This window comes from Microtus oregoni, unplaced genomic scaffold (genome assembly GCF_018167655.1).
Source record: "Microtus oregoni isolate MIOR12 unplaced genomic scaffold, Mior012 000013F_ref0000133, whole genome shotgun sequence".
In the NCBI taxonomy this organism is placed as follows: Eukaryota; Metazoa; Chordata; class Mammalia; order Rodentia; family Cricetidae; genus Microtus; species Microtus oregoni.
The window spans coordinates 4,580,687-4,593,889 of NW_024543072.1; the positions used below are offsets into that span (position 1 = coordinate 4,580,687).

Sequence of the window (13,203 nt, forward strand, 5' to 3'; positions counted from 1 at the left end):
TATGACAACCAACCCCCTGCCTAGCACTGATTGGACTTCTGATAGATAGAGAAACAAAAAATAGAGGATGGAATTGGGTAAAGGGGGTAAAATGTTACAAGACAGGGTAAAGAGAAAAGTCTAGAAGGAAGACATTCAGGAAAGATCTGAGTTGTATGATGTTGAGCTGGTTTGTACCCATGCCTTATTATCATAATGGCAAGAGTTGCAGAAGCCATCACCTGTATAGTTCAGATCCAAAGAGATGCGTGGGTCTGAGATATTCGAGTATTTTGGGGGAATGAGCTTGTAGGTCTTCAGGATGACAATGCTCCTAACAAGTCTGATGGTTTGCTGAATTCTAATGTCTACCCGCAAATGTTCAGCTCATATCAGGAGGCACATTGGAAAGGATCCTGTGGAATACTGTATGTGGGTATGTTCAGTGTTGTATGCGAAAGCAACCCGTGTTTTTACAATGGAGGTTATGAGCTAGAAGCCCTGAAACATTCTAATCCCAAGGAAGTGAGGAATACCGCGGACTCCAGGAAAATATGTTCATGATTTTCTGGACTGTCTAAAAAATTTCAAACCCATGCAATGGTGTTTTTATTTTCTGAGCTCTCCTTGGGATTTGAGTTTCACCAAAGCATTTTCTGCCCTTGTTTTCCTTATTAAATTAGCAAGATCGACTTGAAGCAGAATATACTGTTAAGGCTTGAAATGTTGTTGAAAGAATCAAACAGATGGGCATGAGAAAGACCTCAGGTTCCACTTAGGTTGTGGCAGACGGTGTAAGGAGTGGGCTGCTGAGGTAAAAATGCTTTCTCTGATAAGAGTTGAAAAGGAAAAACATGTGGAACAAAACAAAGGAAACCGAGTCATGCTTGGCCTCTATTTTTTATTGTTTGGTTGTACTCTAAATCATTTCCATGCTTAAGAAATAGTGAACCCTGTGCACCTTTGGCCACAGTTTGTGCACAGTCCTGTGGCCCACTGTTTGGGCCCTTTGCCTGGCATTTGTTCTACAAGTGTTTGAGTGGGTGTTCAAAACTCCGAAGCTGGTCCTGCTGCTTCTGTATGTACCTTTAGTCATACCTACAGCAAATGCCAGCAGTGGTTTTGCTGTGAAGGGGCAGACAGTAAATGCTTAGGCTCTGTGGGCCATTCTGTCTCTGCTGTAATTCCTCAGCTTTAGCATTATAGGCCCAGACAGTATGTAAACAAATGACTGTTCCAATAAAACTTTATTTACAAAACATTGCTAGATTGGGCCCTGAGCTAATCCCCAGCCTTTGGGGAAGTCTTCATATGCCTTGGACTAACACCCAGGTCTCTGTGCCTTCTCTTTTCAATCCTCAGAGCCCCATGGTCTTAAAGACTCCCTGCCTTTGCTCGTGCTGTTTCCTCCGTTTAGATTCCTGTTTCCTCTTGATTCCTATTTTGCCTTGAGTTAGATTTCCTTGCCATAACATGCACAGATCCCTTAGCCCACTTCATGTCCCAGAATTATTTGCTTCTGCCTATAGTGCAGCCCTTACCATGGAGCTATTTCTCAACAGGATGCTGACAGGGTTAGTGATCCCATTTCAAGTAGCACCCAACACAGAGCTTAGCACAGTGAAGGTCAGCGGGGAAAAACGTCATCAACTCAACCAACCAATGTGATTATGAGTCTCTGAATCATAGAGAAGCATTCAAAAGTATAGATGAAAACCCTGGAAGTTCAAATGTGATATAGGAGCCAACGCTATGCTGCTGGAGTTGGCATGGGGGTAGCCAACAGGAACATAGCCATGTGCACTTGGGCAGACAAGTTACCCTCAGAATCCTAGGATCTCTGGACAGTAGCCTTTTGGCGCAGAGGCGAATGAGCCAGAGGAGCAGTGTCTTGGTTAGGGCATCAAGCCTAGGGCAAGGATGCAGATCACTGGAGAGAGATCAGAGAAAGTCGGCCTGCCTGTATGATGAATGGGGCAGAGGAACTGACTCATAAGGAAAGATTAAATTGCCTTGAGGAGATGGGGTGCAGGACCAATAGAGGCAGATGATAGCAGACTCCAAGTATGTGGGATGGATAAACAGCCTGGAGGGAGCAGCTAGATTCATTAGGGAGGTGAATAAGGGGTCCTGCCAGAAGATGGGAGGGTGCTCCAAAAGGGCACCGCTGGGGAAACACGGGAGGTGGCAGGCAGTAAGACAACTCTGAACGGTTGGAAGGAGAAACACTATGGGGAGGTTGCTGTGCGCTGACTGTTCAGGAATTCCTGTATTCTCATCTATAGGATGGGAATTCTCATGGTAGCTTGTCACGCTCTTGACATTAGAGTTTCTCAGTGCCAGGGCGGGCAGCTGGCGAGCTATAAAGGAGAAGACAGAAAGTCTCCTTGCTCCTCCTAGGTACCAGTCGCCAGCTCGAGCAGCAACGTTGAGGCCCTCTTCTCTGAAGTCAGTTGCTGTCGGCTCTTACCGGACTTTCGCAAAACCACAAGTGCTGTCCCAAGCTTTTCTATAGTAAAGGATACAGCCCTTGACTCTTGGTACACCTGAGCAAATCCCAGCTGTGTGTTAGTATGCACCCTGCTTTAGCCTAGTAGGCATTTTGAAAGACGCTTTGTCTCTGAAATGCTACAAATGTCCCCCAGACTCCAAGATCATTTTCCCTGCATGGGAAGCTCAACCAGGGGCCCCACTCTGCTATTAGGTCTGTAGAGTCAGGGTGCTAAAGACTCCAGAGAAAAACCATGCCTCAATTTACATCTCCATTAAGTGTGAGCTATGTGACCTTAACAAGGAGAGGAAGATACCCTGGCATAGGTGCTTTTCCTTAGAGCTCCCAGGGGATTCCATTCTGTTGGGAACCAACTGTGAACAATGGTTGACTTAGTTAGAGTCCTCGTCTTTCTCTGTAATTCCAACTATACTATCACCCGTGAGATTATTTTTTGTTTTTAACTATTTGCGTTTTCTCTTGGTGTTGTTATTATTCAGTTTGACGTTATCATCGGTGTTGAAGGAAAGATAAATAGCACACAGGCAATGTACAACATCATGGCAAACCCTGGAAAGGCCTTGCACTGGGGTACAGGCTACCCCAGCCTCCCCACCCCACCCCCGCCAGTCCTGCTGAATCATTCTTTGAACTCCTGTGAAGTATTATTACCATCTGATGAGATTTGGGCCCTCACCGTTTCGCTTTCTAAGTTATGCTGACGTGGCTTTCTGGGCAGACATATGACAAGCCTGTTCACGGGCTGGTTGTAAGCTTCCGCCGACAGCCATGGCCTACAATTCCTTTCCTCTCAGTGTCTGTTGCTGCAGCTAGCTTTTACTGTTGCGTGAGAAAGGCAGAAAGATTTCTATAGACATACAGAGCTGTATATTCCGTCCTCCTCCTGGGGAAGATGTGCACTGGGGCATGGGCCTAGGGTCCAGTGAAGCCAAGTCGCATTCCTAGAAAGTGGCTCCCTTGCAGATACCAACCTCATGACTGTTGCCTTTCAGATGGTTTGTCTCTAAACGAACAGACAAGGAAGAAAAAAAAAAAACAAAACACCATGCAGAATATATTGGGTCCCGAAAGTAATAGCCGAGAAAGGAACTAAAGAGATATTTAACTTCTGGGTATCTTTTTTTATGACAAATGTTAGTCAGCTTGTGGTGGTGCCACAAATAGATGAAATTTAGGAATGCATGCTGAAGGAACATCGCTATAAAGAACACCGACTTCAGTTTGTGACTGAGTTCTGAGTGCAGGGACTCTTGGGACTCCCTGACCTGTAAGAAGAAAGGTCAGTGCTGTAAGGTCGTAGGTGTATGGTTCACTGTTAGTTTGTTCTGGTATGTTTACGTCAGCTCTCGCCATGACAGAGAATTTCCGATGACAAACTGAAATAGTTGTGTAAAGGGATCTCTGATGTTTTGTTTTATTTACGATCTATCCCAGCTGTAGGCATTCAGATGAAACTCGAATTCTTCCAGAGGAAGTTCTGGACTGCCAGCAGACAGGTAAGTGCTCCCTGGCATCCCGCAGCATTAGCTGCGCTGTTGGCACACAGGTGTCTCTGTATGGGGAGCTGCTTCCGGCAGTGCCAGATTTCTGGTGAACGCTGGTTATTGCCGGCTCCTCAGAGTACCATTCATTTCCAGTACAGATCAGGCTGCCGGAATGTTAGACGCCACAGGCTGGGCAGAGCAGGAGATTTGCTCCCAGGGACCGTTGGGATGAGGCAAGGAGGAGACTGGCTTTATAGAAAGAGTTTCTCTCTTAATATTGGGGTCTTTTGTTATTCCAGGGCAGGTTTATTCCAGTCACATGTGATGTCCAGCTTGTAATTTGTGCTTCTTCTTATCGCACTGTAGAATGCCATCATATGACCTGCTTTGTTGAATCAAGCATCTGCCTTTCTGGCTCAAAGACTTCAAGGGGCTATTGCCCCTTGGGAAATCTTCCAAAAGCATTCTTCCCCCCTTGCTGTGTTGTTTGAACTAAGACGTCCCAGGGGCGTCTGCCCAGTATTCAACAGAAATGGAGAAATGGCAACCACTAAGTTGCTTCTACCTGCCCAGTTATAAATGGTAGAAGTATATTTCCAATGAAAATGGAATCAGCATACAAAAAGCAAGCGAGCAATTCCATATTTAATGTGCAATATTCACAATATGGAATCAACCTAGAGACCCACCAAAGGATGGATGAATAAGGACCTTATCATTTCTTAAATTATGATATGATAGGAAACTACAAACTAAGAACATAAACAAGAGTTTCCTTTTAAAGTCATTGAGAAATAGTTTTAAATTAAATAATGACATAATTATATCTTTTGTTACCAAAAGATCTGAGATCTTTAGGAGATATCATCAGTGTTGAATGACAACATAATTTAGAGGTGTGGAAAAGAGCCAGCCCTCCCCACATTGTGTCTTTGATACTATGATTCTGAATTGTGCGCACTCCAGAGAGTACAGCCAAGTCTCATCTAGAAACATTCCCTTAGGATGAAACCTGGTACTTACATCACAGGCCATGACCTCCATAGCTAGGCAGCAGCCGCATCAAATGCTGGGATGACCCAGTAATATGGCTCCTTGCTTCCTTCCCCCACAGTGTGCCTCCCTGGATGGCAGATGCTCCATTAGCTGCGATGATGAGGTAAGGTGGCCTCCTGGCCATGGTCCTAGCCAAAGGGGAGTGTTAAACGGTGCATTGTGACAGAAGGAATGCTGCAGTGAATAGAGCCAGGTCTGACACATCACTCTGGGCCAGCCTCCAGACACACACACACACACACACACACACACACACACACACACAGAGAGAGAGAGAGAGAGAGAGAGAGAGAGAGAGAGAGAGAGAGGACATTTGTTTCATCCCCAATTAAATCCCCAATTAAATTAAACATAGTTTGGTTCTGAGAGCCAGAGAAATACATTTTCGATATTTCCTGGACTGTGGTATTGGAATGCTGGTGTTCTATTTACAGGAAGTAATATACATTACTCCCACTTAAAGATCGCAGGAGAGCCTACAGTTTTGTCTTTATGCCTCATCTTCTTCCCACCATCAGAACCCTAGGTGAACTAGGTAGAGCTATTGGCTCTTTTTACAGGCAAGAAATCAAAGATGAAGCAGGCCAAGGTGGTGTATGGCTGTAATCCCAGAATCCATCCAAGAGATGGTGGCAGGAGGGGCATACCGAGTTCAACGTCAGCCTGGTGTAGTAAGAAGGCCGCTAGTTAGTTCCCTGCTGCTTAGCCCCAAACTAATCACACAGAAACTGTATTATTTAAACCACTTCTTGGTCCCTTAGCTCTAGCTTCTTCTTGGCTAACTCTTACATATTAATTCAACCCATTATATTAATCTATATTATTTTTATTAATTGCCATATGGCTGTGGCTTACCGGCTAAAGTTCGGGTATCTCTCTCTGGTGGGGGGCTACATGGCTTCTCTCTGACTGTGCCTCCTTTCTCCCAGCATTCAGTTTAGAGTTCCCCATCCCTACCTAGCTCTGCTACAGGCCCGAAGTAGTTCCTTTATTAAACAATGATATTCACAGCATACAAAGGGGAAACCCACATCAGACTGGTCTGCGGAGAAAGTTCCTGGCCAGCTGGGACCATGTCATGAGACCCTGGCAGAAAGAAAGGGCTTGGTCATGGAATTAAAGGAGTGGAAGGAAAGAAAATGAGCAAAAAGCCAATGAGATAAATGATTGGTTTGGTTCATTTTGTATAATTAGTGAGCTGTAAATGTAGAGCTGAAAACTCTGGACTCACAGTTTTTCACTCAAACATGCCATTTCTACCTAAGATTATTCCATCTTTCCCCCTTCCCCCGCCTTCCCTTGGTGGTAGGAATTTGAATCACTTGGGTCAGCAATGGAAGAAATTAATGTGTCACAGTCCTAAATCTGTCCATTGGGCCGAATCACGGTGGCCCTTCTGCTTCTGCTTAGGTTGCCTCTCCTTCTCTCTGCTTCAGCTAAACATCAATCAATCCCTCAACTAAACTTTATAATCAGATATTTACAGGTCCTTCTTGTACCCCAAGGATCTCAGGAACGTTTACCAAACATAATTCCAACCCTGAAAATAAAGGCTAGGAGTAGAGTTTTAAAAAGTAGGTAAATGGAAAACAAGAGCATCATTATAAAAGGGAGTCCAGGAATGAGTTAGAACAACAACAGCAAAAGGTTTGATTCCCAGAGGTCTAGTGGCCAGCTTAAAAGAAAAACTGTTACCGTAACACTGTCATTGTATGAGTCACCATATCCGCAGAGCAAAAGCCAGTCTGCCATGTTCCCAGCAGAATCCCAACTTTTTCTGACCATCCAATCAAAACTAATTTCCCCCAAGGAATGATCAACACACCTTTTCAGTAAACTTGGGGATAACTTTCACATGGTAGGCATGAGGGCTTAGAGTTCCCCTCTGCCTTTAAGACACCTCACCATGTTAGGACCAGATGTTGGGTTGAACTCCATCCCCTGCCTCCCTGGAGTGCTCAGATGGCACTAAAGGGTGTGTCGCAGACTACAGGGGGATTGCTGCAAATCCAAGCTGCAGTGAGAGAAAGGAGAACAGCTGGTTCACTAGCTGGATGGAAGGACGGATGCTTGTTTGAAAACTTGTTCAGATGAAAGCGTGTTTGGCTGCACGCTGGCAGAGCTGTTTAAACGGGTCATGAACACAAGAGGTGGTATTTTTTCTTTACAGCTCACACTGCCTAGGTGTATTCCCTACATAAAAACAAGTGAAGGCAGAGCTTCACCTGAGTGTGGAAACATCCGCTGTGCTGGTTGCCTCCTGACTGCTAGTGTGGGTGGTAGGTGGTGTAGCATGGTGTTTAAAGCTACAAGCCACAGAGTTAAACTGTTGTGATTCTAACTAGGGCTCGGAAAGTACGTAGCAATGTGACCTTGAGCAATTTTCCAAGCATTTCTTTGCCCCTGCTTCTTCAACCAGATGGTGGGTGTAGAAATATCCAGAGTTGCAGTGAAGAATGCATGGGAAGGTAGGAATGACTCTGCCGTATCTCCTAGAAAAGGCACACACTCACTGCTGCTAGCCGTCAACCAGAAACGTACCCCAAACTCTTCTTCCGGTAGAGTGGTGACTCACCTGGGCCTGGAGTCCCAGGTGATAATGGCACACACAACAAACACGGGCTACAATGTTCTTATTAGTACCAAGCTCATTCTCTCATGCCTACGAGAGATACCCATGTCCTGAAGGGTCACATACTTTGTAAAATAAGCCTTAAATTGACCCCACCCCCTGTGTTAGGTATATTGAGTCTGATGTTCATGGCCCACCCTACACTTTGAGCTTTTCTTTCATTTTGCTTTTGGCTCTTAAGTTTTGGCTCTAGGCAACCAATTCATATCACTTTAAATGGGAAAACTAGCCCTGACTTTCCACTTCGACCTAGTGCCATTTTTTTTTTCATAAAAATGCTCTTTTTGTGACTTTTAATTTGACCAATGGAGGCTATCTTATGTCCTTTCTCTTCCCTAGTTGGCCTTAAATCATCAAATCCCATATTAAAATTAACTTCAAGGCTCATTCTGAAGCCATGATTCTGTCTGTGCCACCACACTGAGAATGGTCTACTTTCTTAGACTGCTCAGACACACAGTGACTAAGGGACCCTACATCTTCTTTGTCTCCCCATCTGGGCCCCACTCTGGGCCCCAGCAAGTGTGTGCTGTCAGGGTGGCTGGGGTATGTGGACAGACATATTTGTGCCTTGTAGGAGGGCATCTTAGGTTGCTAGGAAGTGCTGTAAGCATGTGATTGGCAGGACCCAGTCATGGGAATGAGGAAGAGTTCTAAGGAGCTCCAGTCCACAGAGGGTGAATGCTCACTTCAGAGCCTTTGAAAGAACTCTTCAGGCATGGGCACATTCCCTCATGAGATGTTGACTAGGTCCTTCTTGGGAGGAAGTACCTGGCTGACCTCAAAGGGCGGAGTAGGAGGACTACTTCCATGGTACTTTTTGGGTAGGAGGACAGATACACATACGATTTTACCAACCAAGACGTATGCTGTGGAGAGCTTGACACAACAGTCAGACTGATATTCAAATCAATAGAAGATGGATAAAGGAAGGACATTTGGAAATGATGTCCAATGCATGAGAAAGGATGTACAGGCAGATAATAGTCCTGCAAGGACACCAGGCTTACAAAGAAGGCATGGTTGACACTGAGGACAGAAAGACCATGCTTACCTCCTGTTTCTATACCCAGCAGTACAGTGACATTTGCCCACTCACCTGTCCATCATCCCCAGCACTTATGGACAGCACCAGTACTCTGCAGAGACAGAGGAGGGTTAATGGTTGTGCTGTGAGAAGTCAAAATCTTCATCATCAGTGTAGCTCTATGCTTCTTCCAAAGAGACAGAGATTGGTGAGGGCTATGAATCACCGAGACTTTTTGAGTATTGGTAGGAATGTCCTCTGGTATATGAAAAATGCCTTGAATGAAGACAGATATGAACAGGGCTACATTCAAGCAACCGGATCCCTCCATATCTGGAGAAAACCAAGATGCCGAGTTTGTAGGTCAGAGGATCATTCAATAGCTAGTATGACAAGGGTCATAGATAAATCCTACCAAACATGACTTTTGGGGGTTACCCCTTTGCAAGTGGTGATTTTAAATGATTGTTTTTCCTTTTCTTTCTACCTCTGTATGTCTGTATATCCTCTTTCTCTCTCCCTCTTTCTCTCTCTCTCTCTCTCTCTCTCTCTGTGTGTGTGTGTGTGTGTGTGTGTGTGTGTGTGTGTGTACACTGAAGGCCTTGGTTGATGTCAGAATCAGAAATCATCTTGGCTTGATCCTCTGCTTAATTCACTGAGGCATGGTCTCTCAATCAAACTTCGGGCTCATTGATATAGACGGTATCCCAAGCCAGCTCTATCTGTAGCTCCCCTGCTGTCTCTGCCTTGTGAGGCTGGAATTATAGAAGAGCTTCCCTGCCTACCCAGCATTTACTTGGCTTCTGGGGAATCTGAGCTCCCCTCCTCATCCATGTAAAGCAAGCACTTTAACCACCGTGCCGTCTCCACAACCCAGAATTTGGTTTCTTGATTTGATAGTTGGTCTATAATGAGAAGACACTACAAGTAATGGGGAAGGCAAGGCAGCCAACTTCACAGTGACACTGACTGGGGGACCTGGAGAAAAAAGTCCTGAGGAATGATACTTCCCTGGGCTGGAGACTCAGGAATCCAGGCCTCCCCCTCAGATACAAGCTCTTTCTTTCTTTCTCTGTCTGTCTGTCTCTTTCTTTCTCTTTCTTTCTCTCTCTCTCTCTCTCTCTCTCTCTCTCTCTCTCTCTCACACACACACACACACACACACACACAAAATCAAAACTGCAATGCCACACAGTGCTGAGTTCTTAAATGAATTCCACCAGTCAAAACAAACAGAAGGCATCTTCCAAAACAAACAGCACAAAGCCTCACCCCAACCCCGGGACCTCCTATTAGGAATTGTGCCAGGCTTCTCTTTCTGATAAACTGTAACACTGTGGCATGTGGATGCTCAGAAAAGGAGGAATGGTAGGTAACCAGTCTTCACTGGTGTGTGGATATTATACATTCTGTAATTGAAGGTCTTACTAGTCACCAGCCTTCCTTCACATGGGCATCCTGTCCCACATGGGCCTTCTCTCTCCCCAACAGAATTGCAGTAGCTGCCTTTTCACTTCCTAGAACCCCCAGGTGTTGTTCAAGGTCACACCGATAGCAACGGTGAGAGCCTTTGCTTCCAAAGCTGGTATCTCAGCCAGGCTTGCTAGTGCCTTCCAGAGAGCACTGAAATTGGCGCTATGCCTTCTCACTCCCCATCAGCCTTTCCTTCCAACCTGCAGCTTCTCAGTTCCCACACAAGGATTTTCTGGTGTATAAGCTGGGTGTGTGCCTCAGTCAACTTGAATCAAATTCTCGGGGCAATACTGAATCAGCAAATCATTGCAGAAAGGTTAAAACAAACAAACCAACAAAGCCTTCTTTTTGTCCCTCGCTCTCCTTTTTTCTGACTCCACACTTGAAGACTGGCCTCATCCTGCCACGTCCAACATGCCTGGGGAGAACATATTACCCTGCGTCTCAGAATCTGAAGCTCAGAATCTCCCCAAGCCTTCATCCTGTTAGTAGACCCTTGGGGACACAGTGACTTGCAGATAGCTCCTAAGATACCAGGGTTCATTTAGGGGGAATGGCATGAAGAGGTTAAGCTGGGGAGATATTCCTAGTTCTTTTCGCTGGAAAGGCAATTGAACCATATTTACCATAAAACGACTGAACAGACCTGATGGTGGATAATTTCATCCCAGCCGTTTCCCACACCTAGCACTGGATGCTCTCCTTCCAAGTGTGCACTCCAGGCTACTGTACCCATTGGCTATAATTTAACTCACGGCTGTTTAGCTGTTTTAGGGGGTCATATGGTCACTAAAATTGCCTTTCAGAATTTACAGGTAGACAGCATAGCACTCAAAACGCAATAATACCTACCAGATCCAATGGCCTAGGTCTCCATCAACGAGCAATACCACTGAGCAACTCAGCATTCTGCTTCTGGTCTATGACTTCCTTGGTGATTGATCAGCCCCACTGTTGACAGTACTTGCTTCTTGCTGAATGAGGTGGCCAGACATTTTTATACTCGGCAGAACTTTGAAATTCAAACTTGACCGTGAACCAGTCCAACAAGTCATGACCTCTGCTGCCAGCTCCTATCCTGGTGTCCTCACAGAACCGGGAAAGGGTACACCTAAAAATGGTAACAGGATACGTGGTCCAAGGAGGAAACATTCATGTCCTCCTGGAGCCCTTGTTCTTGGTACAGAGGAAACGGATGTGCCCAGCAGTGCACGCCAGCTGGAGTGTAGCGAGCAGTATGTGATGTGCTGGGACCTCCTGGTTCTCCTTTCTGTCCCTATCTGGTAGGATGTAGACTGAATCTGACCTTGGTCAGAGCATCAGCTAGTGCTTTTGAGAATTCTAGCCTGCCTTTGGCTTGTTTGTGTTAAGCAGGATGATTAAGCAGGACCCGAGACCCTAACTATGTCTTCCCAAAGGGGGACAAGCCAGCCAGTAGCAGGAAGCAAAGGTCTGAGGTCACAGAGCCCTGGCTTCACATCCCATGTGCTCATTTGTGTGACTCTGAGCCTTGGCTTTCTTCTCTGTCCAAGGGGACCTTTCTTTTCCTGGCCAGCGTCTAAATGTCATCTTATATGAGGAGAGCTTGCCTTTCCTCTTCTTTCTCTTCTTTCCCTGCCACTTCTGCAGTTTTCCTCCTTGTCTTTATAACCATAATTTGTGTGTGTGTGTGTGTGTGTGTGTGTGTGTGTGCATATAGTAATCTCTTCACCAAGGCTTGCCATTCCTCACTTTGTGACTTGTTCATTTTTGTAAAATAAAAATTTTAAAGTGGCCAGGCAGTGGGGGGCACATACCTGTAATCCCAGCACTCAGGAAGCAGAAGCAGGTGGATCTCTGTGAGTTTGAAGCCAGCCTGGTCTACAGAGTGAGTTCAAGGACAGTCAAAGCTATACAGGGAAACCATGTCTTGAAAAACCAAAAGGGGGAAAAATCAAAGTGGAGCTAGCTGGGGAAATGACTCGGTGGGTAAGAAAACTTGCTGTGCAATTATGAAGATCTGAGTTCAAATCTCAGCACCCAAGTCAGAAGCGAAGCAGAGGGTCATGATAGAGACAGGCTGGAGCTTCCTAGGCCACCATCCTAGACAGCACAGTGAGCCGCTGATTCTGTGAGACCTGTCTCTGGGCAGAGAATAGTGCCGTCCGCTGGCTTCAGTACACATGCGCATGCCCCATACAAATATGCCACATACCACAGACACTAAATTAAAAAGCAGCTCCCCCCTCAGGTGTAGAACTCTCACTCTGTGTTTTCTGCCTCAGTAGAGAGTAGGGCTTTGGGAGGAACATGTCACATACCTAAGATGCTAGTGTCCTCGTGTCACACCTCTTCCCAGCCAACACTGGCCACTGTGAGGACAACAGAAAGCCAGATTGGCAAGAGCAGATGTGTTGATCTGACAACAAGATTTAGTGAGGACTTGTTCTGAGGAAGAATTATGGACATATGTTTATTTTAAAAAAATATTGAGTATAGCTGCAACTCTATTTTCCAAAGAAACAAAGTAGGGAACGGGGCCAGTGTGGTAACAGGGTCTCTGTTAGTCCCATTCTTTGGAAAGCAGTGTCTTTGGAAGCATTTCCATGCCTCCTCTACGGTGATAGTTTTTTTTTTTTTCTGACCCATCATGGAGTCCACAGGAAACTGAGGCAGAGACTATGGGAGCGTCAAACTGTCTGCGCACCTGGGCAGAGATGCCTGATGGGTAAATGAATATGGAATTCAGTTCTGGAATCAGTAAACATTACCTAACTGAATGGCATGGGCTAAGTGCTTTGGGAATGTGTACATCTGCAAAATGAGCATCATAATGTTGGAATCAGTCAGGACGTGGACCCAATGTTAGCGGAGCTGTCTGTCACTCACAGCCAATAATCCCAGTGCAGGTGTTCAGAATAACGTTGTACAACACTGGGCATGCGAAAGCCCAGACAATAGTCACAGTGCACCCAGAGCACTGAACTATAACTCAGGTGATCTGCAAACAAATTCCAGCTACATTTAATAATAAACCTACATAAAGCTCATGGCTACCATC

General features: G+C 45.6%; 1 protein-coding gene across 2 annotated transcripts in view; it reads left to right on the forward strand.

Annotated features, from left to right (window-relative positions):
* Cacna2d3 (calcium voltage-gated channel auxiliary subunit alpha2delta 3) overlaps positions 1-13,203 on the forward strand; it is an 835,389-nt gene that overhangs the window by 741,028 nt on the left and 81,158 nt on the right. For both annotated transcript variants that reach the window (XM_041662952.1, XM_041662953.1), the window contains 2 exons: positions 3,926-3,987; positions 5,090-5,134. In XM_041662952.1, the coding sequence (XP_041518886.1) occupies positions 3,926-3,987; positions 5,090-5,134 (107 nt within the window). The remainder of the gene's footprint in view (positions 1-3,925; positions 3,988-5,089; positions 5,135-13,203) is intronic.